Source organism: Oreochromis niloticus, linkage group LG12 (genome assembly GCF_001858045.2).
Source record: "Oreochromis niloticus isolate F11D_XX linkage group LG12, O_niloticus_UMD_NMBU, whole genome shotgun sequence".
NCBI lineage: Eukaryota > Metazoa > Chordata > Actinopteri > Cichliformes > Cichlidae > Oreochromis > Oreochromis niloticus.
This window is the reverse complement of record NC_031977.2, coordinates 37,208,864-37,234,971: the sequence shown is the minus strand read 5'-3', so window position 1 is coordinate 37,234,971 and position 26,108 is coordinate 37,208,864. Positions and strand designations below refer to the sequence as shown.

The window sequence follows — 26,108 nt, the reverse complement described above, 5'->3', positions numbered from 1 at the left end:
ACTTCACTACATAAATAATCAACGATAATCAATGGCTCCTCATAAAAATTATGTATTGGGATATTTGTGTGCAGCATTTTGCATATCAGCATAAGCATTTGTTAGCAAAGCATTCTTCATTGCATCAGCGTGTGTGTGTGTGCGCATCACTCTTCGTTGCACAAGCGTGTGCATGTGTATGTGTGTGGATCACTTCTCAGTGAATCAGCATTTCGATTTGTGTGTGTGTGTGTGTGTGTGTGTGTGTGTGTTCATCACTTTCCTGTTCTGGTGTCTTGGGTAAACCACGGCCTGAAGCGTGCCCTGGGGTCCTGCCCTCCTCCTTTTCAGTCCTTTTGCGACCATTGCTGCTGCTGCTGCTGCTCAAAGTTCTGTCCATCCTGGTTCTGACCCCAATTGGGGCAGTCCTTTCTCCAATGTCCATGCTCACCGCAGGTGAAACCTGCATCTTCTTCTGTGTTTTTGTCCATTCTGAGGTGCCTTTTGACCTCAGTTGCTCCTCCTGTCTCTGTCACGCCCATTTTGCTGCCGTGTTGGTCCATCACTGTCCTGCACAGTGTGAATGCAGAGTTATCAAGATCAGCATTCTTTTGTTCGGCCTTACTTTTCATTCGGGCTTGGCAGGCGTCTCGTCACAGCTCTGTCAGCTGAAGCTGTCTGAGAATTTTCCCCCGTGTAGTGAAACGGGCCTTAGGTTTAGTGCTCTCCGTCCCTGCTGCATGAGATCGCATTCCTGCAGCACTGACATTTTCAGGTTGTTGTTGTGGGTCCAGCTGTTGCAGCATTTGGTCAGGGTCACGTAGAGGAGAGAGCAGGAGTCCAGGTCAGCCTCGGCTTTCAGGGCCGGCAAAGCAGCCTGTAATTAAACATAAAGAGAAAAAACAAAAAACAAAACAAACCAAAAACAAACAAAAGTGTACGAACAGGAAAATGATGTTGTGTTGGCTGTGTTACAACGAGAGGGGAGAAACACTGGGCCAGGCCCTGTGTCAGCCTTCTCTCCCCCTTTTTTTTTTTTTTTTTTTTTTTTTTTCACGATATAATCAACTCATAACCCACCAAGTTGACAGGACAACATGCACATGTTCAAATTCTTAAGATCATGTTTAAACTCACAAAAGAGAATTTTCTTTCTGTCAGTAATCACTTGTGTTGTTCAATCATCAGAAAACATCTCACAATTTGACTGTTAACCACTAAATTTATTGTTTCATCACTGGTTGGTCATACCAGTCTCTTTGTTTTCTTTTTCCTTGAAGGTAAATTGTTGTCCTGCAACCCAGAGGGTTTATTTGTCAGTAATGCATAAACTTCATCATTTAACAACAAAAGTATGTTAATTTTTGCTGCTTTAACCTTGCTGGAAAATCTTCACATGTTCATGAGTGTAAGCTGTTTTTTCATTGCATGTGTTTGCATGTGCATTTGTAGGCAGGTTAATTTTAACTTTTTCTCAAACTAGGCATTACCTTAAAAGGAGCCTTTCTCTCACATTTCTCTGCTTGTGTGTGTTTTTGTTTCACCTCTTGTTGTGATGCTCCGGACGCCTTCCCAACCTCCACAAGTCTGTTGGCCCCAATTTTGTGTTAAAACGTCTCTTAATTTCTCCTCTAATTCTCTCCTCGCTGCTGTCTGTTTCACAGCTGCTGATTCGTGCTGGGTGTGGTTCCCATTACTATAATTTTGCTTCGGCCGCTGTGCTTGTGGGGGCAGTTGGTCCAGGTCCGTAGCTTCCTGTATTAACACACTAAGAAATTTATTTAATATCATTTTCATCACTGTTAAACAGATAAGCAGGCAACACGCCCACCTTGACATCGCAAACTGCACGCCAGTCTCCCAACACATTCCTCTCTCTGCTTCTCAATAATTCTCCCCTACGCACCTCTTACTCTCTCTTTCTCCTTTTTTTATTGTTTTTATTTTTATTACACCACAGAGTAATACATCCAATTATGCCCGTCTATCTCTATGTGGCTCCAAATTCCCTCTTTGTTCTTAATTTCACGCTATCAGGGGACAGGCACACAACAATTTTAACCACTGAAACGTCACTGAAACGAGGACTCTAACCTCTATTTTTAGAAATGAGGACTCTAACCTCGGTTTTCTTTTGACTAATATAGAACTCAACCTTAGATGACAAAGCATTCTCTTGTTCTATTCCAGAATAAATGTGAACCCGTGATTACACGGCCGTTCCAGTGTTACTCTGTTATCGTTTGAGGGCCCTCAGCTCTCAGGTGATAAACCTGGACCTCCAGACGCCGCTGGTCCGTACGCCGCGTCCAACGTACGGTGGGGGAGCCAACCCCAGGGCAAAATTAATTTCCACAGGTACACTAGGCGTCAACCTTTGATCTTAAAGCATTCTCTTCGCACTAATGTCCTCCTATTCACACATCAACCGCCACTGTCACTGTGTTCACGCTTCACACACAGAAACACACCCAGAGCGCGCCTCACACACAGAACAGCACCCAGAGCGCGCTTCACACACACAACGCCCAGAGCGCGCCTCACCAGCAGTGAGACCCACAGAGAGCGCTTTTCATCAGCGGAAATTTCCACAGAAACCTCTTAAGCTCAACTGTTAGAACTCTTCCGAAGCACAGCCGCACCATACACCATGTACCCCTTTCACTGCGCTTATGACCGCCACCACGGGGCAAAATCGCATCGTAAAAGTGATGCTCGTCCCCGAGGCTCAAAACCGACACCATAAACCAGCGTCTACTTTACCTTTAATCGGGGTGAAGTAAATATTTTACTTATAATTTTATGGCCGCAACCCTCGAGGCTTAACCGACACCATAAACCACCGTCTAACCTCTATTCAATGTGCTGAAACCAGCAACCCCTCACTACTGCACTTACGACCGCATCACCAGAACACGGCCGCATCATAAACCAAAACCTACGGACGTGTTTCGCATTACGCGTTGCTGGCGCTTAACCGACACCGTAAGCCAGTATCTGCTTAACCTTAATTTTATACCAATTTTATGACCGCATCAACGAGGGCTTATATCCGACACCATAAACCAACTTCAAAACCTCTATTCAATGTACTGGACATATGGCCGCGTCTCCAAAGATTCTAATGTATTATTGCTACAGAAGCCAGTCTTAGACGAAGTTAAATGTGGAAGGTAAAGTGGGCTGCAACTAGCTCAACGTAGTATATTATTAGTTTCTTGGTAGATGCAATTAAACTGCAACTAGCTCAACGTAGTATATTATTAGTTTCTTGGTAGAAGCAGTTTATCTAACACACTGGAATTTAGCCTCAACTTTTGTTGTTAGTATCTCGTGCCAAAAACCAGACACCGACAAATTTAATGTGAAAATACGTGTAACTCAGCGAACAGATTAATTTGGAAAGCCCAATATGCACATTTGGTATTTATAATACAACAGGCTGTGCTTACCTTTCTGTTTGGACTGGTCCTTTCTGTTCGCCTCGCCCCACGATCTCACCACAGGCCAAATCTGCCCCTCCTCAGCACGCCAAAGATCCGGGTCACCAGGCACCAAGTTGTTAAATTCTCCCAATTCTTTTAATCTTTGGGCTGAAGAAAGGACAATACTCGGTGTATAAATGCTCAATCAACAATACTTTATTTCCATATAATTCAACACTTATGAGCATAAGAACCATCATGATGGGGAGACCTGCCTGCAGAGGGTCACAGCAAGCCTCAAAATGGTGACGGGTTACTCAGCTTCTTATAGCCTCTAGTGGCCCCCACCTAGTCGTAAAAGCCTAAACATTCACATGTTTTCTCTCTTACGGCGCCTAAGTTATGACCTCGGCTCCCTGTCTTTCTGCTCTCTGTAAAGGTGGGGGTATGGAATGTGGTCTTTTCTCTTCTATTATCGGCACAAGGTCTTCTGCACACAACATTCTCTTCATGATTCAGCAGTATGAAATGTCAAGAAACAGTGTAACACATTCAACAGTGTCGAGTAATACAGGTCAATCAAATAGATCTAATGATTTTCACACTCTTTTAAGTCAGAAGTATAATGCAAACTAAAACTACATACTGATCACTCTATATTAAGGGGTATAATATGATCTACATCAGTATCATAATTCAACTACTTTGATTACAGATATAAGGTAACATATGATAACAGAATAATCTCACACACTGAACCCTGTGGAACTCCATAATTAACCTCAGTGGGTGAAGAGGACTCTCCATTTACATGCACAAATTGGAGTCTATTAGATAGATATGATACAAACCACTGCAGTGCAGTACCTGTAATACCTACAGCATGTTCTAATCACTCTAATAAAAATCCATGTGTCACGTCTTTGCTGGATTTGTTCCTGTCTCTAAAGGAACAGATTTTCAGACACTGTTTATCTGTTAGAAATTTTGTTTTTCTTTTATGTAGAAAACGATTGCTCAAGAGCACTTCAAAAAATACAGGAAGTCTGGCAAAATATAAAGAAATGAGTTTAAGCTTAAGACTTTTGTGCAGTACTTTAAATACATCAGCAGTATAACTGACTCCTGTTGGAAGGCAATACAATCACTGATCTCAAAGTTCAGAAAGGGTTAAAAGTGAGGCTCCATTCCACATGTCCTGCTCCCCGAGTCTCAGCTCGTCTCTTCCTGTAGCCGGGGTAAGAACACAGACCCACATCGCTGGACGTGTTCAACCTTTCCTTAAACCTGGAAACCTTCAACTATCATCTGATGAAGATTTAACTGTTTATTATCATTTAGAAAGTTGAAGGAGTCCACTCTCATCGTGACAAACTTTTCATTTGCAATTCAAGACTTTTTCATTGTTTTGATTTTGGCAGGTATGAAAATTTGAGAACTTCAGGATGTTTAATAAAATGTGTGAAACATCAGGAAAAATCAGCTTTAGAGATTTTTTTCTCTACTGAACTAAACTGAGGATGTGTGTATGTTTGAGAGGTGTGTAATTCTCTGCTTTGCCATCAGATGTCACTGTGATGCCATTCTGTCCTCAGTCTTAGATTGCTCAGCAGGTCGTTACCATGGTAACCGCCACAGCCACCTGATGCTGCTGTTTTGTCCACAGCATCATCCCTGCTGCAACGACAGACAGATACAGGAGAAAGCTGAAGAAGGCGAGAACAAGAAAAGATGAGTGGAAGAGAGGTGAAGGAGTACCTGTCTAAGCATCACGTCAGCAGGCTGCTGGAGGTGAGACACTTTCATATTCATCTTACTGAAACAGGACCTGCAGAGTACAGGTAATCAAAGTACTTTTACTTTTCTGAGTGTTTGTGTTTGGGAGCTGCAGCTAACATTTCAGATTTCACAGAGAAACAGAAGAAAAAATCATTTTCATGAAGTATTAATCAATAAATCAGTGCAAGTGCAGTGCACCCTGAGGCTGCAGCTCCTCAGGCATCGAGACCGATGGTCGCCTGCTGCATTTTTAATGACTACTTTAATTAACAACAATATGAAGTCGCATTTTTAAAATGTGTTGCCGCTCAATGGCTGATTGATTGATTGATTGATTGATTGATTGATGTTGTCGGGTACGGTGAAGCAGTGCTGACTATGTCGTGTTTCAGAGTCTGGTGACAGGTCTCCTCTATCACCGCCCCGACGACCCCGTCAGCTTCCTGCTCGACTGCCTAATCGCAACCAGACGGCTGGGGGGTCCCAAAGAGATCACCTGGGACACTTTCATCCACCCAGGGGGAGGTCACCTGGACCCTGGACCCCTGGGAAACAGGTGCAGCATAAAACCCCTGACACCACCCACCTCTGCCCATGAAACACCCTCTAAACCCCATAAACTGGTTTCAGCACCTCCACCCAGACCTGCTGGAGCTTCATGGGTCAAAACTGAGCTGACAGAAGACACAGAGCATCCCAGCAGAGATGGTACCCGACCTCGTGAGCTTTAGCCTCAGTTTATCTTCATCATTGTTATTCTGCCTCAGTCATTAATATGCTGCTCCACTTCCTGGCTTGCTGCTCCACTTCCTGCCCCCCCCTTCCTGCCCCCCCAGCACCTCCTGCGGTCTGCTCCCAGCTCTCCATAGATTCGGACTCTGGCATGATGGAGAGTTCTGGGCTCCTCCAGGAGGTGACTATCCAGAAGCCACGGCCCATCATTGTCTTCATCATTGGTAAGTGAAAAACATGATGAATTCCTGAGAGGCCTTCAGTTTCACCTGTCTCACACTGTCAACATAAAACTCTGACCAGGTGGACCGGGGAGTGGGAAGGGAAGTCAGACGGCAAGGCTAACCGACCGCTTTGGATTCCGAGCTATCTCATTGGACGAGCTGCTCAAGCAGCAGCTACGATGCGATGCGTCTCCCAGCAGGAGGTGGGAGGTCATTTCCGAAGTGATGAGTCATGGAGAGTTAGGACCACAGGTCAGAGCCAGCATACATCCCACCTGATCCCTGAGCCTACTTCAGGTAAGTCACCTGTGTCTCTGTTTGCAGGAGGACACCGTCTCTGAGCTGAGGCAGCAGCTGATTGGTCAGCAGGATGTCCGAGGCTTTGTTGTGGATGGATTCCCCCGAGATATCCATCAGGCTCTGAGCTTCCAGGAGCAGGTACGGACCAATCAGAAAGCAGGACAACAGTGAAGATGGCTGCCAGAGAAACTGGTGTTCTCACTGAATCGGAGCCGTCTTCCTCGACTGGACTCGACCAAAACTTTAAAGTAAAATCATTAAAGTTGCATTTTAGTGATTCTATCTTCAGGTGAGCTCACAGAAAAATGTGAACAAACCTGAAGAAATAAAGGTTAAGACTGCCCTCTCGTCCTGACAGGTCTGCTCACCTGACCTGGTGATGCTGCTGCTTTGCTCCAATGAGAAGCTTCGCTGCCGCCTGGAGCGTCGAGCCACTCAGCTTGGTCTCCTAGGAGACAGTAGATACGCCCTCCAGAGACGCCTGGACAGGTTTGAGAAAGATATCGTCTCTGTCAGCAGATACTACAGACAGCTACACCTGCTCACTCAGGTACACCCGCAGGGCGTTGGGGGCACACTGAGATAAAAAGGTCAGACTGATTCTGAGTTTATTGATTTTTCCTCACTTTCACACCTCATTTCCTGTTTCTGATGTTACAGTCGTTGAGGGGATTAATTACCCCCTCTGCCGTCGCCCCACAGAAGGTGTGTCAGTGGGATCAAGGTGTTCTTTCTATTGTCAGATTATCCTCAGGTGAGGTCAGGAGAACTCCACCCATCTTGTAAACAGAGTGAACAGGTAGCTGATGGTTTTCCAGAATTGTCTTGAGGCCGACCAGAGTCTTGTTGTATAGTCTCACCAAGCTCTGCTTGGCCTGTCAGTATCTGCAGCCACCTTCAGAGTCCCACAGGGTAAATAAGCCCCTTCATAAGTCCTCTGACCTCTGGTGCCCAACATCTGGTTCAGGGGTTTCACCAGGGGTTGGCCGCAGCTCCGTACAGCAGCTTCAGCAGCGTGCCCCTGCCTCTATCAGACTGCTGCTGTTCTGCCAGAGGTGAGAGTGAAGACCAGGTGTACCCAGGCCTCTGCTACATACGTCCGACACACCCTTACCACAGGCATGCCAGATTTGTCCAACATAGAAATCTTGTCCATAAATGATGTCAGAACATTTATGGAGAGAATTGGTGACAAATTTCTAGCAGGAACGATGCTTTGCTCCTGTGTTTGGCTCACATCGGAGCTGAGTGACGGGATTCTCAGACTGAGCAAAATCCAGCAGTAAAGCTGGAAAAGGAAAGAAAAACAGGTTTTGTTTTGCGTGGGAGATCCGTTCATGCATGCCCAGCAACGCAGCGCTTGCTCTTGCTCTTGCTCTTTGTGCTCCGTCCAGTCAGTGAATGGCTCTTTTACCGAGTGCACAACAGTGACAGTCCAGAGCACACGTCACAGTTTTACTAACGTTTACGTTGAGCACTGCCATCTTGGATTGTTACGTCATGAGGTCGGGCGTCTGCCTGGAGCGAAAGACCCAGCCCCCTCTGAATACATCAACTCTTCTTTCATGTTTGCATTCATATTAATGTGTTTTTAATTAAAGCCCGAGGAGTATCACACCTGAGGACACACCTGTCCCACCTGCTCTGCTCAGTCAGGTGGACGCACAGCATGAAGTGACTCAGGTTTTGTTTTACAGGTGGATGCAGACCGAGATGAGGAAGCAGTTTTTGCTGATCTGAGCTCAGCCATCAGAGAGAGATGGCTTCTCAAAGATCCACCAGGTGGTTAATGATACTTATTGATAATAAACTCCTCTGTGAGGACGGTATTGATCAGTGATTAATTGATTGATTGATATCTGTGTCAGATGCTGATGGTGTCGCAGACTGAAGCAGCGCTGACTCCACCCTCTTTAATGTCTCATCTCTGAATCAATATGTTCATGAATCGTGAATCACATTCAACTGCTGGGTTCCTGCTGTGTGTCACATGACTGTATCCTAAATGTCTCATTGGTGGATGTTTCATTAAAGTGTTTGGAGATTAAAGTTTTATTTTGAAAACACAACATTGTTTGTGCTGCTGTGATCAAAGATCTGCTTCAGTCATTGATTTTTAAACCTCTGTGATCAGCTTAGCGTGAAAGATGAAGCCGAGCTGCAGCTGCGGAGTTATTTCCAGACTGAAGGACACAGAGAGCATCATGGGACATCGCCTCTCTTATCACAGCCGGAATGTTAATGACACATGAGACCACATCGCCTTGGAGATAACGAGACACAAATAAACTGAACTGAAAGGGCCGCAGATAAAAACGGAGGGGAGGTGGTGTGAAAGCACAGATGTTACAGCCTGTGTTTAACCTGATGTAGAGAACTGGTTCCACCTCGGTGTCTGTCTAGGTGGCGCTCTCACATGGGGATGGCTCTCACTCAGTATTGCCGCACTTTCTGCTCCTATTATGAAGCACAGTGATGTTTGTGCAGCTGATTCACCTGAAATTATACCTGTCACAGCTGAAGGTCATCCTGCTAGACCTCAGTGCAGCGTTCAATACTATCAACCATAAAATCCTATTAGAGCGACTAGAGCACGTTGTAGGTATTACAGGTACTGCGCACTAGGGTTAATGATGGAGGTAGTTAAGTTATACAGGCACAGTCGTCTTATTCAAGATTTGAAATTTATAAAAACAAACAAAACATTTTCAGAAATATGTGTCTGTTTTCTTGTTTTGTACTACTTGAACACTAAAGCGGCTCCAATGAGACAACAGCAGTGGCCCTCAGCTCGTTTATGTTTGAGGCCCCTCATTTAAGGAAGTATCATCAGAAGACATAGCATACATTTTCACTGCTATGCAGATGACACGCAGCTCTATCTATCCATGAAGCCAGGTAACACACACCAATTAGTTAAACTGCAGGAATGTCTTAAAGACATAAAGACCTGGATGGCCGCTAACTTTCTGCTTCTTAATTCAGATCAAACTGAGGTTATTGTACTCGACCCTGAAAATCTTAGAAATATGGTATCTAAGCAGATTCTTACTCTGGATGGCATTACCTTGGCCTCCAGTAATGCTGTGAGGAACCTTGGAGTCATTTTTGACCAGGACATGTCCTTCAATGCACATATTAAACAACTATGTAAGACTGCTTTCTTCCATTTGCAGTTAATCCAAGGCCTAGACAGAGAGAGCAGATTTCTCCTAGATTGGCTTCTCTTTGCGGTTAAATCCAGAATTGAATTCAAAATTAGAGGTCTGGTATGCAGAGATTACTTCACAGATCGATGCAGAGGATAGCTGCGCTTATCTGTGAAACTGAGCTAAAAACTATTGATTAGCAGGAAACAGAAAAGATCCCAGAGTATGTGAAGGAAGAGGAGGAGGCGTTTTCACTGATGGAGGCCTGAGGGGAGGTCAGAGGCTCCGGTTCAGACCGACTCTGCTGCTTCTGGAAGTTTCTTATCTGCAGCCTCTTATCTCCTCTCAGTGTTTCCATTCCAGGTTTCTTCCATCTTTGGTCGCCTCCTCTCTCCTCCCTGCCATTTGCTCCTGCCTCGCTCGGCCCACCACTGGCTCCTATAAAGCACCAGACAGGCACTTTCCTCCATCTCCACCGCCAGTGCTCTGCAGCAGCATGCCGCCAAAGAAAGTGGAACCGAAAAAGACAGAGGTGAAGAAGGTGGAGGCAAAGAAGGAGGAGCCTCCTCCTCCAGCAAAGCCCGTGGAGCCAGAGCCCAAACCCCCAGAGGTGGACCTGAAGAGCATCGTGGTGGAGTTCACCCCCGACCAGATCGAGGAGTTCAAAGACGCCTTCACTCTGTTCGACGAGACGCCCGCCGGCGAGATGAAGATCACCTATGCTCAGTGCGGCGACGTTATGCGGGCGCTGGGACACAACCCCACCAACGAGGAAGTGCTGAAGCTGCTGGGGAGGCCGAAGGCGGAGGAGCTGAACGTCAAGCTGCTGGACTTTGACAGCTTCCTGCCCATGCTGCAGCATGTGGCCCGCTCCAAAGAGCAGGGCAACTTCGAGGACTTTGTGGAGGGGCTGAGGGTTTTTGACAAGGAGGGAAACGGTACGGTGATGGGGGCGGAGCTCCGCCACGTCCTCGCCACACTGGGAGAGAGGATGACTGAGGACGAGGTAGATCGTCTGATGGCGGGACAGGAGGACACCAACGGGCACATCAACTACACCGAGTTTGTCAAACACATTCTGGCCGGGTAGAAACAGACAGCGACTTTGTCTTCCTCTTCTTCTGTGGTGGACGGAGCGTCTGATGTATACGAGTTTGTTGTCTCTAATAAAACATCTTCTCAGTGTGTCTCTGTTTGGATCATTACTGATGTGAACAGCAGAGTTAGAATCAATGTGAATAAATAATGTAAATGGAGACGTTCTGAATCGAATGGAGGAACGATCATCAATAAATCACTGCCTGCGTTCATTTCTCCATGTCCTGCATTAATGTGTTTATTGAGTCATCAGTGTTATTATGATTCACTTTGCTCCTCCAAAATAAAACTTGCTCAGGCCTCCTCTTTATGATGCTCTGCGTCTTTGTAATTATTGGGAATGATAAAAACACAAACGTGATGGGCGTGTCCACACAGGTGCTTCAACAGAAACGCCAATGATTGTGTTCCTGTTGCAGCTGGATGTGAGCCTCTCATCAGCTCCTCAGAGCTCCTGTCTTAGTGAGCAGCGAGGAGGGATGCCACCAACACCTGGACCAGGAGGTAAATGGTAAAAATGGTAAAATGGTAAAATTTACACTACATTCAGTCATCCACCCATTCACACACACATTCACACACTGGTGATGGCAAGCTACATTGTAGCCACAGCCACCCTGGGGCGCACTGACAGAGGCTACCCAACCACGCACACACAGAAACACCCTCATTAAGACAAACAAACACAAAAATGGACATTTAAAATATGTCACCAAAAACAAAAAAGGAAATCAAACAAAGGGAAGAAATGAAGACGTAAAACAACAAGTACCGACTCAAAAGTTTGTTCACGAGGTGTAGTTATGATGATCTGTGTCGGTGTATCGTGACAAAGGTTCTGGCCTCTCCACACTGGCTTCCAATTGAATTTAGGATCGATTTTAAATCCTTTTACTGGTTTTTAAATCCTGAAATGGTCCGGCGCCTGTATATTAGCCCCACGTCCCCCCTCGGTCACTCAGCTGAGCAGCTGTTGCTCTCAGTCACTAAATCGTGGCTGAAACTTAGAGACCGAGTGTCCTCTACTGTGGCCCCGAAGCTTTGGGATGATCTTCCTCTTCACATCAGGCCTTTTTATTGGCTGGCCTTTGACTCAGTGTGTAACTAACACTGTTATTTTACTGTTATGTATTTGTTGTACTTTTTATATTTCTGATGCACAGCACTTCGGCCGGTCATGTGTTGTTTTTAAAGTGCTACATACATGAATTATGGTTTGGGATGTCTGCTGCATCTCTGACTTTCAGACTCTTTGCATCCATCAAAGGTGGAGTTCATGTTTGTAAAGACACCACCTTCATTTAATTTCCTGTGGACTGTGAGGGCTCATTTAGAAGATTCAACACCTCGGTTGGTGAAATTATCTTCAGTACTCTCAGCACTTATTACAAAAAAGTGATTTCAAACACCTCTGACAGCCAGATACCAGCAGGTGCTGCTCCACCTGCACATACCTGGTCTCCATCACTGAGAACCTGAACCGTAGGAAGCACCAGCTGAAGTCTGCACTCTGTTATTACGACTTACAGACTGAATAATGAACTTCGAGGTCATTCGGTCTGTTTTATTAGATTTTCAGATTATTATTGAATCAGTTAAAACTGTTCAGTGTAATAATCAAACAACAGCAGCAGGTGAATCCTTCACTCACCCTGCTTCACCTGTGCAGTCTGCCACTGTCAGACTTCCTGCTGGATGGAGGTGAGTCACAGAAGAGGAAACAGGAGGTCTGACACCTGATGTGACATCAGTCAGCTTTAATCAGACAAACATCAGTTAGCCGTTAGCTAAAAACATGAATCAGTGTCTGCTCTGGAATCAACGACATGCAGCCGAGGCTAATGGGAAAGTCCTGCCGGTGTTTCATCACAGCATTTTAACATGTGAGCAAGGCTTCACCTGGGTCAAGAGAAGGCATAAAGGATAACGCCTAACAGTCTAAAGATGGCATCTCATTTTTAGGTTCAAGGTCAGAGGTCATGTTTTACTCACACGGACGGGTTAAATGTTTCTAAATAAACAAAGATCAGCGAAAAAAGAAGATTAGCGTCAGAATCAAGTTGTTTAACGTGTTCATGAAAAGAGTAAATGTCCCAAAACACTCAATACTACATCTCCCAGAATGCTACTGATAGATTTGTTCAGCCAATCAGAAACTCAGATCAGCCCCTCGTCACTGGTTGGTCTGATCGGCTGCTCTGTGTTGTGACTGGCCAGCTGGGTGTAGAGGCGGGACTTGAGGAATCGTGGGTAACTGTCCGTCTCCATCAGGTTGAAAATCTGCTCCTGCGCCAGCTGGAAGGAGGCGGAGCTAACACCAAGGCGTAGGCTCTGATTGGTTGCCTCTCTGATGGCCGAGTCCACATTGACCTTGAGACAAAAAGCAGCTGTGTCAAATGACCAGGTGCTGGACCAACATGTTTGATTACAAGATTTAAAGTCTTTACTTCAATACAATGATCAATAAAGTAAACAACCCTGATTGTTTCAGGTATCTGAATTTAACCGACGCCTCTGGACTGTGACGACATCATTGTTGGAGGAATGTTTCATCACCATCTTAGAAAAAAAACAACCAAAAAACACACACATCATCCAGCCAATCGGAGTTCAGACACATGGTACCTGTCTTGCTGCAGTCGTAGAAATAAAGTGGTCGTAGATTTTTGCAGCTCTGGCAGCCATCTTGTTGGAGGGGCGTGTCTTTTTAAACCTCTCCACAGCCAACCAGAAGTCCAGGTTCTCTTCGCTGAACTCTGACCTCAGGAAGTGACGGAACACCGTGAGACCATCTGACCAATTAGAAAAGAGAAGCACACCATTAATCTGGTGCCAAAAGGTTGATTCTGTCCATCTGGACGTTTCAGTGGGAGAAACGTTTCATCATCATCACCATCACCATCAGGTGACTTCTTCAGTCTCAGCTGACTGCAGGTTTCAACCTTATAAACAGGACATTTGCACAATGACTGAAACCAGCAGCACTGAATGAACAATGGGCTGGGAGGTCAGTTTATGATCATTAATATGCAAAGTGTCATGACTATTGATCAAAGACCAATGATCAATCACTGATCAGTGGTCTTTGATCAATAGTTGTTGGTTCGTCACTTGATGAGTGACAAAACGTTTCTCCCACTGAAACGTCCAGGTGAACACAATCAACTATTGGGATCTACTTACCTGGATGATTGAGCATGCATCAAGACATTAATCTAGTGGAGAGGCTTTTCTCATGCTGGCTCCTCCCCTTATTGGTTAAACTGGTTAAACACAAACAGGAAGTCTTACACTGATTGGACAGCAGGGACTTCAGACTCTCCGCCCACCTCAGCACCTCCTTTGCAGACGGTCTGGAAAACAAAACAAACGCGTCTCAGAAAAGCCTGCATTTCCTCTAACATCCACCAGAGGCTCTGAAATCGAGCTACATTCAGACTATGATGTCACCTCCTCACCACTGCTTTTAATTTTAATTTTAATTTTGATTAGTTATGACCTGTGATAATCTGCTGCCTTTCCTGACCTGCAGGTGAGTCTAGTTTGGGTTCAGGTCCGATGTTTTTGCTACCTGTTATTTTTCAGCGCTTTCTCCAAACTGCTTCCATGGACACCAGCGCCCATTTTCCACATTCGTAGAAATGCCAGGCGGCTCCGAACATCAGCTGCACTGAGGAGACAACGAGGACCAATCAGAGCGAGAGGAAACAAACACCAACCAAAACAACAGTTTGTTTACGTACAGAGTTTTCTTCTTCAGCTGTCGGTTTCTGGGTTCTCCAGCCTGAAAAACAAACAAAAACACTATGTTAGAACCGAAGAACTGGAGGAAGAGTCTGTGTCCCGAGCTGTACCGGTCTCTACTCTAACCCCAGGATCTTCCTCTGCACGTGTGCAAACCACACCCACAGTACATCTCCCTTTAACACTCGCAGTCCCCTCTCTAAGTCGTCGTCATTAACCCAGGCCTCAACCAATCAGCTTGTAGATTGTCTTATTGACGATTTGCACATCTGATTTGACCCCAGATGCCCTCCTAGTGCAGTTGTCCCGTTTACCTGGGGCTACCTCTGACATGCAGCACAATGATCAACCTGCTGCTATGCGTTGTGTGGTCACATGACACTGGTTCGTGGTTCTGTGGTCAAAGCCGGGTCTGGTCCCTACCTTGGTGCCGTTGAGCAGCATCAGCATTTGGTGCAGAGACCCCCCCTCTCCGGTCAGCTGCTTCCTCAGAGTGTGGGGGGAGGGGCTCGGGAGGCGGGGCTCGAGTTGGGGCTGAGGTCAAAGTTCACAGGACGGGTGAGGCAGTGGATGGTGCTGTCGGACAGGAAGTGGGGCGATCGAGGTTCTTGCAGCAGAGAACCCTCGGAGAGCGAGCGACGCAGGACTGAAACAGAAGAAAACCCATCAAACTGGGAACGTTTACATTTCCACCTGCAGCAGCTGTAAACCAGCTTCATCCTGCTTACCGCACATCCTCACACGGACCTTTCATCCCCCCGAACTCAAGACTTTCTGATTTTCTTTCAGAGCACTTGAACTCACCTGGTGGTCTGAAGATAAACTTCTCTTCCTCCTCTTCACGGTCACTCTCCTGGTTCATGTTGAAGTGGTGAGCGCTGAGCAGGAAGCCCCGCCCCCCAACACCACCCACGTTCTCTGAAGTCTCTGAGGCACTCTCCCCCTCCCCCTGTTGCCGCTCCTCCACCTCCTCTTCGTCCCGTCTCCTCTTCCTCCTCTCCTCTTCCTCTTCCGCTCCTGCTCTCTCCTTACAGATGGGACTCCTCAGAGTGGAGGAGGGACGGTGAGGTGGAGGGAGGAGCTGAGCTGAGGAGATGATGTTCCTGGAGGGTGGTGAGGAGGAGTAAGGAGAGAGAAGGGAGACAGGAGCAGGAGGAAGAGTGGAGGAGTAGAAGGGAGCACTGGGGGAGTAAGAAGATGGGGAGGGAGGTCTAAGGGAGTCACAGAGCGAAGAGTAAGGAGATGAAGGACAATAGAGGGGATCAGACTGCCCAAGAGAGAGGAAGCCAAAGTCTGAGGGGAGGTCTGACAGCTGGGAGGAGGAGGAGGAGGAGGAGGAGGAGAGGACTTAAATTGTGTGGGGAAAGCCTTGGGTTATTTCATGTGTTTGGCGACCTCTGCTGGACACATGTGTGAACTGGACCTCTTCCTGCTTTCTGTGACTACCTGCACAGGTGGTGTACCTGCTGGGTGTGTGTAGTCTCCGTGGTGACGAGCTGCAGCTGGATGTTATCGTGGAGACAGAGGCTGACTCGGACCTTCTGCTCGATGCTGAACGCCTCCAGGCTGAAGAGGCGGCGGCGGCTTGGAGCACTCTGCAGGAAGTACAGGTGGAGCGGCTCCGACAGAGCTGCCAGACACACACAGAAACGTCAAATCCTGTGTTCTGATTGGCTGCTACACTCTGAGTTATGGAAACAGGTAAAGAGCGAGCTGAAAGGGGACCGGGTCAGCAGTGTGAGTGGAAACAACATAGCCAAGTTCTAAAACCATTAACTGTAAACCTGTGACAGTGTGGTGAAAATGAATACACACACGTTTCTGTTTGTCCACCTTAAAAAGTACCTGCAGCACCTGAGAGCTCATCACAGCACAAAAACAGCTTTAGTGAAGGTTACAAATGATCTTCTTATGGCCTCTGACAGTGGACTCATCTCTGTGCTTGTCCTGCTAGACCTCAGTGCTGCGTTCGATACTGTCGACCATAATATCCTATTAGAGCGATTAGAACATGCTGTAGGTATTACAGGTACTGCACTGCAGTGGTTTGTATCATATCTATCTAATAGACTCCAATTTGTGCATGTAAATGGAGAGTCCTCTTCACTGAATTGTACCTGTTATTAATCTCTGTCTCTCTTCCACAGCATGTCTTTATCCTGTCTTCCTTCTCTCACCCCAACCGGTCGCAGCAGATGGCCCCGCCCCTCCCTGAGCCTGGTTCTGCTGGAGGTTTCTTCCTGTTAAAAGGGAGTTTTTCCTTCCCACTGTCGCCAAAGTGCTTGCTCATAGGGGGTCATATGATTATTGGGTTTTTCTCTCTATGTATCATTGTAGGGTCTACCTTACAATATAAAGCACCTTGAGGCAACTGTTGTTGTGATTTGGTGCTTTATAAATAAAGTTAAATTGAACTGGTTATAGTGTTGTGGATACTTTACTTGGTCGATCAGCTGACAACGAACCAGGAAATGATAATCAAATGTGGATTACAACAATGTGTTCTGACATTAAACAGAAACCTGCCAGCTGCAGGTTACAGAGAAACACAGACGCTCAAAGATGACCGTGAACGCAGCATTACCCTCTCTGAGTTTCAATGTGTTCAGGAACACCGGACTCTGCAGAACGTTACAGCGTCTGGCTTCATCCTCTCTGGTAAGTAGCAGCAGGTCATTGTAGATCAACACGGTCACCTGAAACACACACACACACCACTATCAGCACAATAAAATGTGTACTTGTAGTTGTTCTTCTAATCGACCTGTTTCTTCATTTGCACACAACACTGTGACCTTTGACCCTGAGGTATGTTCACAAACCATCAAACCAAATAAATGTTCTTTGACTTAAAATCTCTCCCATTAAACTTTTTTATCAATGTGACGCTGGTTTGTTCCCCTTTCTTGTCTCATACCCCATATTCTATCTGTGTGACGGTAACAGGAAACGCATCACACATGCGTTCTATCCAATATTCACACTCTGATGAAGAGCAACGTGAAATCAGTGTTTGGCATGCAGACTGTAGCAGACGGGGATCGAACCACCAACCCTCTGGCTAGTAGGCAACCTGCTCTACCACCTGAGCTACAGCCACCAGCCAGGCCTGTCGCTCAACTTATAACGTCAAAAATGTAAAAGAGCAGCGTGTTCATTCTGTTCATTATGCTTATAAACCATCTTCCTTTTCCTCATCATCAGGTCGTGTTTATGGACCGCCGGCTTCTGCCACACTCTTCCTGCACTAACGCACTTAACTGAGAGACGGAGGCAGAGCGACGTCTGACCTCCACCTTTACTGAAAGTATGAAACTAAAAACACAGCAAATTCCCAGATGTGTGTAAATGGATGGGAAGAGGAGGGTGAAACTGATCCTGGTTCAGCTCTGAGGTCGTTGTGTCCTTCAGGATCAGGTTCAGCCTGCAGAACCAGACGTTTCTCAGGAACATCGATGGGAACACAAACCCTCTGGACAGTACTGCTGATACACACGACCAGCACTGCAGTATCAGCCGTAAGGTTAGAATGGCTCTGGAAGTGCAGCCAATGAGGATCGATAAGTGATATCCATAATGGAATCTTAATGGCTAAATTCTTATCAATTCCCATCAGCAAACCCATCAGTCTTCAGCAAACAGGAGACGTCCTCCATTTGTCTCCTCAGATATCCGAGGACACACAGCTCAGAGAGTTTACCGCTAACAGCTCTTTGGGAAACACCTTGTTGGAGTAAAAATACTATTTTATGTCAAACTGTGTTATCTTTGCATTTTTTATCGTTTCAGCTAAGTAAATGAAAACAGGGTGATTGTGTGACAGGCTGTGGGTAACTGGTTTAAGCCTTTGGAGACCTGAGGACTGAAACTCCAAGCACGACATCCCAGTGCACTTCAGACTCAGCCTCAGACAAAAACCTCCCAAACACAAACTAACCGTGTCCGCTGTCAAGTCAGCTTTATTTGTGTAGCACGTTTAAAGACACCAAGTGTCGGCCAAAGTACTGAACAGAGGGACAATCTAATCAAATACAAGAAAGAATGAAGATAAATGAGGTAAAAAAAAAGATTATAAAACATCCACATACATACACACTTGTCTATACAAATATACATATATATAAGAGGGAGGGGAGACTGGTGCAGAGTCTCGGAGCAGCGATGGAGAAAACCCTCATCACCTATGGATTTTAACTGGGAGTGTGGGACCAGTAAAAGCATCTTACTGGAGGAACGCAGAGTTCGAGTGGGTAGGTGTGCAGGCTACTCGATCAATAGTGGGTCAGTCGCCCCAGGACCGCCTCTAAAGGGGTCTGTTTAGTTAGAGTTCCAGGATTGTTGGTGGTGCTCAGTGCTGTGTACTCGCAGTATATTTACAGGGGTGTTACCTTTGCAGGCAGCAGGTCGGCTTGGTGCAGGATCATCTCTTCAGACATCAGCAGGGTTCTGTCTGGACTGCAAAGATCGAGAGGCTGAAACAACAGCAACACACACACGTAAACAAAAGCAAACCACACAAACACAAACACCGTTTTGCTCCTCTGTAGCTGACGGTTGCCCACTGTCAGTCACCCTCGTCATTATTCTTATTTACCTTTGTTTATGCAAGTAATCCCCATGGAGACTCAATGTCCCGTTTACAGGACAGACCTGTTCTCCATATTTCAGACCATTTAAATTAAGTTCCCCGGCCATCTCTGCCACACTTTATTCTGCCTTTCATACTCTTGTCACTGCATCTCTTCCTGTTTCTAAACATTCCTGAATTCAGGCTGGATCAGCTTGGATCAAGTAAGGGGCTCCTGTATGCACAGGAGGAGAGTCTTTGGGTCCATCTGGGCCATGCTGCGTGAGAGGCCCAGATGTACCCAGATGTAGAGGTTTTCTCTTCATCATTGTAGAGTCTCCATAAAGAGATCTGTAATGACTGTTATAATGAACCAAATAAAAATAAAAAAGGCTGTAACTCTGTTCTGGGTTAGAGCTTAATGGGGCGGATAAAGATGCTCTAAGAGTTTCTGGATTGGTTCGGGACCCTGGAGTTCTGGGTTCTGGATTTGTTTTGGTTCAGTTTAAAGACTCCGGACCTGGATTGGTTCTGACCTGGACGAAAATAGGGAAGATGACGGTTTTGGGAGGCATGGTGACATAGGTTCCATATCCTGAGCAGGGCACATGTGACTGAACGATGGTGCAGTTCTGGTAGTTGCCATAGTTTCTGGGCGGGGCCAAAGATGATGGCGAGGAGGTGGAGGAAAGAGGTGGAGGCAGGGTGGAGATTTGCCTGGTAAAAGGTCTCTGTAACGACCCCAAACATGAGTCGTGGAGGACGTTCGGAACTCTGGGGCGAGTCTGGTACAGATGTCCTGGATAACCACAAATGACACGATTAAATAATCATAATATTTACGAGCACTTTGCATGGATGAATAATATTCAGAGTGGAAGTCGTACCGATCGTCCCAGTCCTGTCGTGATAAACTGGTTGCAGGAGCTGGAAAGGAAGAGAACATCTATTTGGAAACTGTTGATTTCAGCATCGTTCTGAAGGTGCACGAACATCAGGGTTCAGACAAACAGGAAACCAAACTACAAAATGATGTGCAGGTAAATACATGAATGCAAAGAATCCGCAAACAAAGACATAAACAGAGCTTTACAGAATAATGATGGTTTCGATGTGGCGTTTGCAGTCAGAGTTTCACCTGAAACTGTCAAACTGACTAAAATATTCTCTTTCAACACAAATATCTGAGTTTAGCGAGACTCTGGAGCAAAACGTGTGAGAAAAATAAATCTATAACTGGAATGATGACTGTACAGCGTCATGGTGTTTCTCATAAAAACAACAACTTACTGTATTTACAATGTTTTTCATGAAACAGCAGCTTTTCAGATTACGACTTGTTTTTTCTTCATTTTGTGTCAGTTTATATTTCGGGTTTTTCTTTCTTTGGTGAATGGTGTGAAGTCGATTAAACTCACTGCGTGTTCAAACCGTATGACATATTTACACTTTGTTTTCTTAGTACTTCACGCTCATAGACCGTTTTACGCTGGCCTGTCAGGTTGTCACGGGGCTGTTGGTCCTGGTCACAGATTCAACGGCTGAAGTAAGTCGATGTTCAAAACTTCAGTTCTGATTATTCTCAAGTCTCTGCACAGAGCCAGGACCTTCAGTGCTGGAACCAAACACTGACAAACAGTGTTCTACTCCTTCTGAATATAGGCCCCGCCTCCTGACACTCACCTGCCCTTCTGGGTTGACAGGTGACAGGATGATGTAATTGTCTCCATTTGATGATGTCACACGTGTACCCTTCAGGGTGGTGGTGTGAGGTGTGTACATCTCCTGGTCTTCCTCCTCTTCCTCTTCCTCCCGGTCCTCCTTTCTATCCCTCCATAGAGAACCTAGAGCTCCCAAACTGGCCCGGACCCCCGACCCCTGACCCCATTTGCGGCCTTGTTTGCTGTGGGTGGGATGAGACAGCAACTTCCTGCCTGTCGTCTAGGAGACAGAGGAACATTAGCTTAGCGTAAGATCAGTTAATATAGCGCTCATTTGTTCTGGCGAGCTGTCGTGAGGTCAAGGATACAGAAAAGGAGAAGCACAGTGAAGTAAACATGAGAGCAGACATTAGTGACACAACTGAAAACACACTGATCAGTTCAAACATTTCACAATCTGAATACAGAGTTTATATCAACCCGCGTTCTTCTGATGTTCAGGGATCAGCTGTGAGTTTAACTTTAGCATGTGATGTTCAGCACTTGTTTTCTTGGATGGTCAGGTCATGTGTTGCTATGAATTATGGGACGGCATCATCTCCTCTTCTTTCACAAAGGATGCTACAGTGTCTCCTTGGCTAAAGGAAGGAATAAAGGAAGCACTGAAGCTTCCACACTGTCTTCCAGCCCTCACTCCCAACTGGTGGTTGTGCCAGAGGTTTCTTCCTGTCAGAAGGGAGTTTTTCCTTCCTGTTACCAAGTGCTAGCTTATAGCAGGTCGTCTGACTGTCGGGGTATTATCGTAGGTCTTACGGTATAAATCGCCGTGGGCTGATTTGGTGCTGTATAAGTAAAACTGAAATGAGCTGAATGAGAACTCCTTTGATTATCTGCAGCTGTGATTATGACCGCAGGTGCAGTTCAAATGGTCCTCACACATGAAACTCACCGCGTTGTGTGTGTGTGGGCGGAGCATAGCATCACACGCTGACCGGACCTCAGGTAAACTTCTCCACACCACCAACACAATCTGAGACTGGCAGCTCCTGAGGAGACGCGCCACTGTTAGTATTCACAAAAGGCCAGATGTGCCCAGTGATTTACCTGAACAGGTGGGGTCACTCTCACAGGGGGCAGGGTTACCTGATGGCGTGGGCAAGGTCGACGCACTTCCAGGTCTCTACAGGAAGCCCATTGAGCTGCAGGACCGAGTCTCCCTGACGGAGTCCAGATTGATGAGCCGGACCACCTACGAGCAGTGAGGACAGCCAGGTGTTTATTACCTGTGGGTGAACAGGATGTCGTACAGCGGTTGTGGAATTGTCTTTCTCACCTGGATCTACCGCCTGCACTCTGACCGGGCAGTCAGAGCAGATGGTGAAACCAAATCCATCTTTTCCTCGAGCGATGCTCACCTGCAGGACAGTCAGAACACACCTGAAGTCAGTTTAAAACTCCACCTTCTCAGCGAGGTATAGCAAGTCTGCTTTCCTGTCACGGAGCCCAGATTAAGTCTGAAGGAATTTTTTTTTCTCTCCACACATCTGAGCAAACTGACGATGTTTCACCTGAAGGTGAGACCCTACAGGTGACAACACTTTGGTGCACTGGTCAGTTTAGAGATTTGGGGTCATTTGGGGTTTTTTGAGAGTTTTCCTTCTAAAAAAAGAAAAAGGTTTACATTTTTTTCAGAAAGCCGACCATTGAAGGATTTTTCTCTTTATGAGGGATCAGCAGGGAGCTTTCATGATGATATCCATAGGCAGGGTCAGGGTTACTCTCTTCCAGGAGATTTTATTTTCCAATAGAAGCATTTGAAATCTTACAGCCCGCCTCTTTGAAGGCTGATTTCTTAAAATGACACGTTTATTCTCAGAGAGCCGCTGAGGAGTCGTTTATGGAGCCTCCTTTTTTGTTTCAGTACTTTTGATCAAATTATCACCTTGCTGTTCTAAAATTGTTTGAAACTTAGTTAACATAAACTGTGAGGGTAAATGAGCCTGCAGAGAACCTGTTCGTGTGACTCTCTCATGTATGCTGTCCTGTGCTGAGTTACCTGCGTGTTTAATGGTCACTCTGTTATTGATGACTCAACACCTTAAAGTTTCCTCTGAGGATGACTGAAAAGCTGTCGTGTTAGGACAGAAAGCTGCTGTCAGGTCAGGTTTGTTCCTGACTTTGAATAAAAATAAGGTTTTCCTGCTGTGATGCTTTCAGCCTGCAGGGCACACCGTGTGTTACTCCACGGTCCTGTTGACCGAGGCCCACTGGGCCATGTTTGGTGGGGGTCTCCAAGTGGTTTCCATGGCTGTGTAAACAGAGACGGCTCAAGGAAAGGTCGCCTCGTCCTGAGAGTTTCCTCGCCACAATAGAAGTTTAATGTCCCCGAGTTCAGACTGACAGGCTCATATTAAAACTGCTGCAGGGGAACCAAGAACAGCGCCGGGGTGAAGGTATGCAAACAGCATTTGTCTGCAGGTTCAGTCCTGCTCTCACAATCCCACTCCTGCACCATCTTCCTGCCTCTGCAGAACTTTCAGGCCAAACAGGAAGTGGAAAGACCAGGAATAGGAAGCTGAGCGTGCCTTTAACACAGCTTTGCATTTGTCTAAACCAACAATTTCCCCTGGCCTCCTCAGGCAGAGCTAAGTGGGAAAAGGAGATCAGAGGAGGTTAGAGAAACAGTTTGAACATTTAAATACCAAATAATCATTTAGATTCATGCTCTGAGGCAGTGAAGCAGCCTTTTTAGACGTCCCACTGCTGTGGAAGACAGACTGACGCTCTCAAATCAACAGAAGCACACGTCAATCTGGTTTGAACTCGTGACAAAGAACCGAGAAACCTTCAAACAGTGAAAGGTGGAACTCAGGAGAGGGATTGTTTTCTGACTTCTAACTGGCTGAGGATGCAGGGCTGGTGCTCAGAGCTGTCGCGACAAATCGTGGGACGGAGTTAAACCCCAACACGTTGGACTGCTCCTTTACCTGTCCACTGAAGGATTTGTAAACTGTAGCTCACTGAAAACAGACCAATCAGACCATTTCTTTAATAACAACTCAGGACCAGGATGAGGATGGTGTCAAAGGTCAACTGTCTCACCTGATCTGTGCGGCTCTGGTTCTCAATGATATTTTCCATATTTGGGCTAAGGACAGACAAACAGACGGTCGGGGAATTGTCTGTTTGTCTGTTGGTTCACAGTCTTCACTTTTTATGTGCAGGGAAAGCCAGCATTTACGGGGAGACCCACCACGACTTTGCACACGTCACACAGAACTCCTGTTCCACGTGCACCTGGTCCCAGTCATGGGGGAGCTGCCATGCCAGCCATGCGCCCTGAACCCTCTGCTCCACCCCTCCCCTGCAGCTGAGTCCCAAACTACACCCTCCCATCACACTTTGTCTCCAACATTATAGTAACGGCTCTGCTCCGTATTAGCCGACTGATTTATTCTGCTCTCAACAAGCTGAAACTGAACCGAGATAAAACTCTGTTTTGTTTATACTATTCTCTGGGGTCAGAGGTCACATTTGCACTTTTGAAAAAATAAAGGAATTGCTAGTAAAGTTAGTAACTAGCACAAAGAATTTGAGTCTGGACCCATCGTTTCAGTTTATATTTTAGTGGTTCTACTCTGCTTGTTCGCTGATGTCATCTGATGTTTTTGGACCAAACTGGCTGAGACTCTTACAGGTCCAGCTCTCCATCACTGGTAGCTCCGCCCTCCGCCCTGCTCTAACAGAACGAACTTCCTGTTTCATTCAGTGAGACCCGAAACCAGCGCCCGAGACGCTCAGGTTACACAGCACACACACAACACAGGACACTGTGGAGCTTTTCCCAGGAACATGACACACATCCAGGCGTGACATCAAACTGCACAGCCAATCACAAAAGCAGTTTGCTTTCTGCCGTTTTTGTGGCGAACAGAGCTTTCTGCGATTGGTGGTATTGAATACCGATTATCTGTCACACTCTTTTAAACGGACAGAAACAAAGAAAACTGTGCTGACCTGGATCCAAGAACCTGAAACGGTTTTGGTCTCAAAGCTGCTGTGATGCATGAAACGTCCCAGTCAGCATCGTCAATAAGCACAGAGGTCAAGACTGATCGATGGAATCAATAATCATAGCTTTAGACCTGAGGCAGGTTCTGTCCAATGCAGACGCGACACAGACGGTGGATGGTGTGCATGGCAGCAGGTCAGAGTTCGAATCCTGTAGATCCACCAAGTGGTCCTCAGCAGAGCTGAACCAAACCAGGACGAAGATCCGGACCAGGTTTCACGGGGTCCGAGTCCAGCGCGCCGATCCAGGTAAACCCGTGTGAGCGCGTAGCAGAGGCTCAGAGGTGAACTGGATGTGTGTGTGTGGGAACCAGCACACAGAATAATAGCAGGAAACTCACACACTCAGGCACACAAAAACAGTGGATGTGTCCCTGTGATAAAACGCACACACTTCCTGAGCACACACACTCGGGCTGACGTCTGTTTGTGAGGGCTGTGACTCATTAATGTTTTCCCAGGCTCCTGAATCTGAATGCGAGTCCTCTGAAGTCTGCCTGAAACACCCACAAACACCTGTAAATACCAGCAAACGTGTACAAACACCTACAAACACCTGAGAGCTGGAGCATGGCTCTCCTGGTTGCTCTGCACAGGAACAGTGACGGAGGACACACTCTGCCAGTGTTGGACCTCATGTTTCTGATGTTTCTGAGGCTGGGGTCAGAGAGCAGGTTGTGACGGTTACAGAAGCAGCTTCACTCCATAATTCATCACACGTGAATGTTTGATGAGCCTCTCAGAAAAACAGTAAAACACGAGGAGCCTGCAAGCAGTCGGAGCAAACAGGACCACGATGCTCAGAATAACCTCTCTCTGTCAGCATTATTCATCCTCTCTGAGCAGGACACGCTCCATCAGCAGCTGGTTTCACTGTAAGTCACTTCTGAAGACCCAACAGAGACATGTCGGGTCTTCTTTCAGGAAGTGACCATATTTGGACGAGAGGGCAGAGTGCTTTGTTATCAGCTAATCCTAACTGTACTAGACTGTGGGGAGCATCTTACTGTTAATTAGTAAAAGCCTATCAAAATCCTTGAATTTCACTCACCGAAACTGAAGCTCCGCCTTCTTGGGCGCTCTGTTAGTACAGTGACCTCACAGCAGCCATATTATTGGTCACATGATGTCATTAAAAAGCTCCAAAAGGCTCCAACAGCACAAACACGGTCCAGAGGTGGAGGTCAGGTGGAGCTAGCAAACAGCTAGCAGCTACAGCCGCCTGTGTCACCATCCACCTGTCAGTTTAAGATGCCACGCCCCTAATAATGCAAACTTTGAACACGTTCTCTACCCGTACAGTTGTAATGAAGGAGGAGGTTACTGATAGAGACCAAACCAGTTTTTGTATCACACCAGTCTACTGGGACCAGAGATGG

The 26,108-nt window shown here is 46.4% G+C and overlaps 2 protein-coding genes and 1 pseudogene across 7 annotated transcripts in view; 2 read left to right on the top strand and 1 right to left on the bottom strand.

Moving 5' to 3' along the window:
* The first annotated feature begins 5,048 nt into the window (after positions 1 to 5,048).
* On the top strand, positions 5,049 to 8,496 carry LOC100710177 (adenylate kinase isoenzyme 5). Its single transcript, XM_003455525.5, has 8 exons — positions 5,049 to 5,195; positions 5,576 to 5,891; positions 6,020 to 6,139; positions 6,219 to 6,391; positions 6,464 to 6,577; positions 6,798 to 6,989; positions 8,137 to 8,221; positions 8,308 to 8,496. Exons 1-8 carry the CDS (start codon positions 5,136 to 5,138, stop codon positions 8,328 to 8,330), a joined length of 1,083 nt encoding a protein of 360 aa, XP_003455573.2. The 5' UTR covers positions 5,049 to 5,135; the 3' UTR covers positions 8,331 to 8,496.
* Positions 8,497 to 10,044: 1,548 nt separating this feature from the next.
* LOC100700504 (myosin light chain 1, cardiac muscle pseudogene) lies at positions 10,045 to 10,996 on the top strand (annotated as a pseudogene).
* Positions 10,997 to 14,438: 3,442 nt separating this feature from the next.
* The window catches only part of LOC100710439 (regulator of G-protein signaling 3), a 21,797-nt gene continuing 10,127 nt past the window's right edge, over positions 14,439 to 26,108 (bottom strand). For all 6 annotated transcript variants that reach the window (XM_025911899.1, XM_025911900.1, XM_025911898.1 and 3 more), the window contains 12 exons: positions 21,992 to 22,073; positions 21,802 to 21,907; positions 21,608 to 21,704; positions 20,681 to 20,938; positions 19,885 to 19,924; positions 19,534 to 19,796; positions 18,819 to 18,902; positions 17,015 to 17,126; positions 15,894 to 16,060; positions 15,235 to 15,742; positions 14,854 to 15,076; positions 14,439 to 14,470 (listed from right to left, as the gene is read on the bottom strand). In XM_025911899.1, the coding sequence (XP_025767684.1) occupies positions 14,919 to 15,076; positions 15,235 to 15,742; positions 15,894 to 16,060; positions 17,015 to 17,126; positions 18,819 to 18,902; positions 19,534 to 19,796; positions 19,885 to 19,924; positions 20,681 to 20,938; positions 21,608 to 21,704; positions 21,802 to 21,907; positions 21,992 to 22,073 (1,875 nt within the window). In that variant the 3' untranslated portion in view covers positions 14,439 to 14,470; positions 14,854 to 14,918. The remainder of the gene's footprint in view (positions 14,471 to 14,853; positions 15,077 to 15,234; positions 15,743 to 15,893; positions 16,061 to 17,014; positions 17,127 to 18,818; positions 18,903 to 19,533; positions 19,797 to 19,884; positions 19,925 to 20,680; positions 20,939 to 21,607; positions 21,705 to 21,801; positions 21,908 to 21,991; positions 22,074 to 26,108) is intronic.

What these genes read in the sequence shown, in the direction of transcription:
- LOC100710177 (XM_003455525.5), top strand. Translation starts at nt 5,136, where the DNA reads ATGAGTGGAAGAGAGGTGAAGGAGTACCTGTCTAAGCATCACGTCAGC. An exon ending in CATCATTGTCTTCATCATTG is followed by an intron (nt 6,140 to 6,218) that starts GTAAGTGAAAAA and finishes AACTCTGACCAG; the next exon opens with GTGGACCGGGGAGTGGGAAG. An exon ending in GCTTCTCAAAGATCCACCAG is followed by an intron (nt 8,222 to 8,307) that starts GTGGTTAATGAT and finishes TATCTGTGTCAG; the next exon opens with ATGCTGATGGTGTCGCAGAC.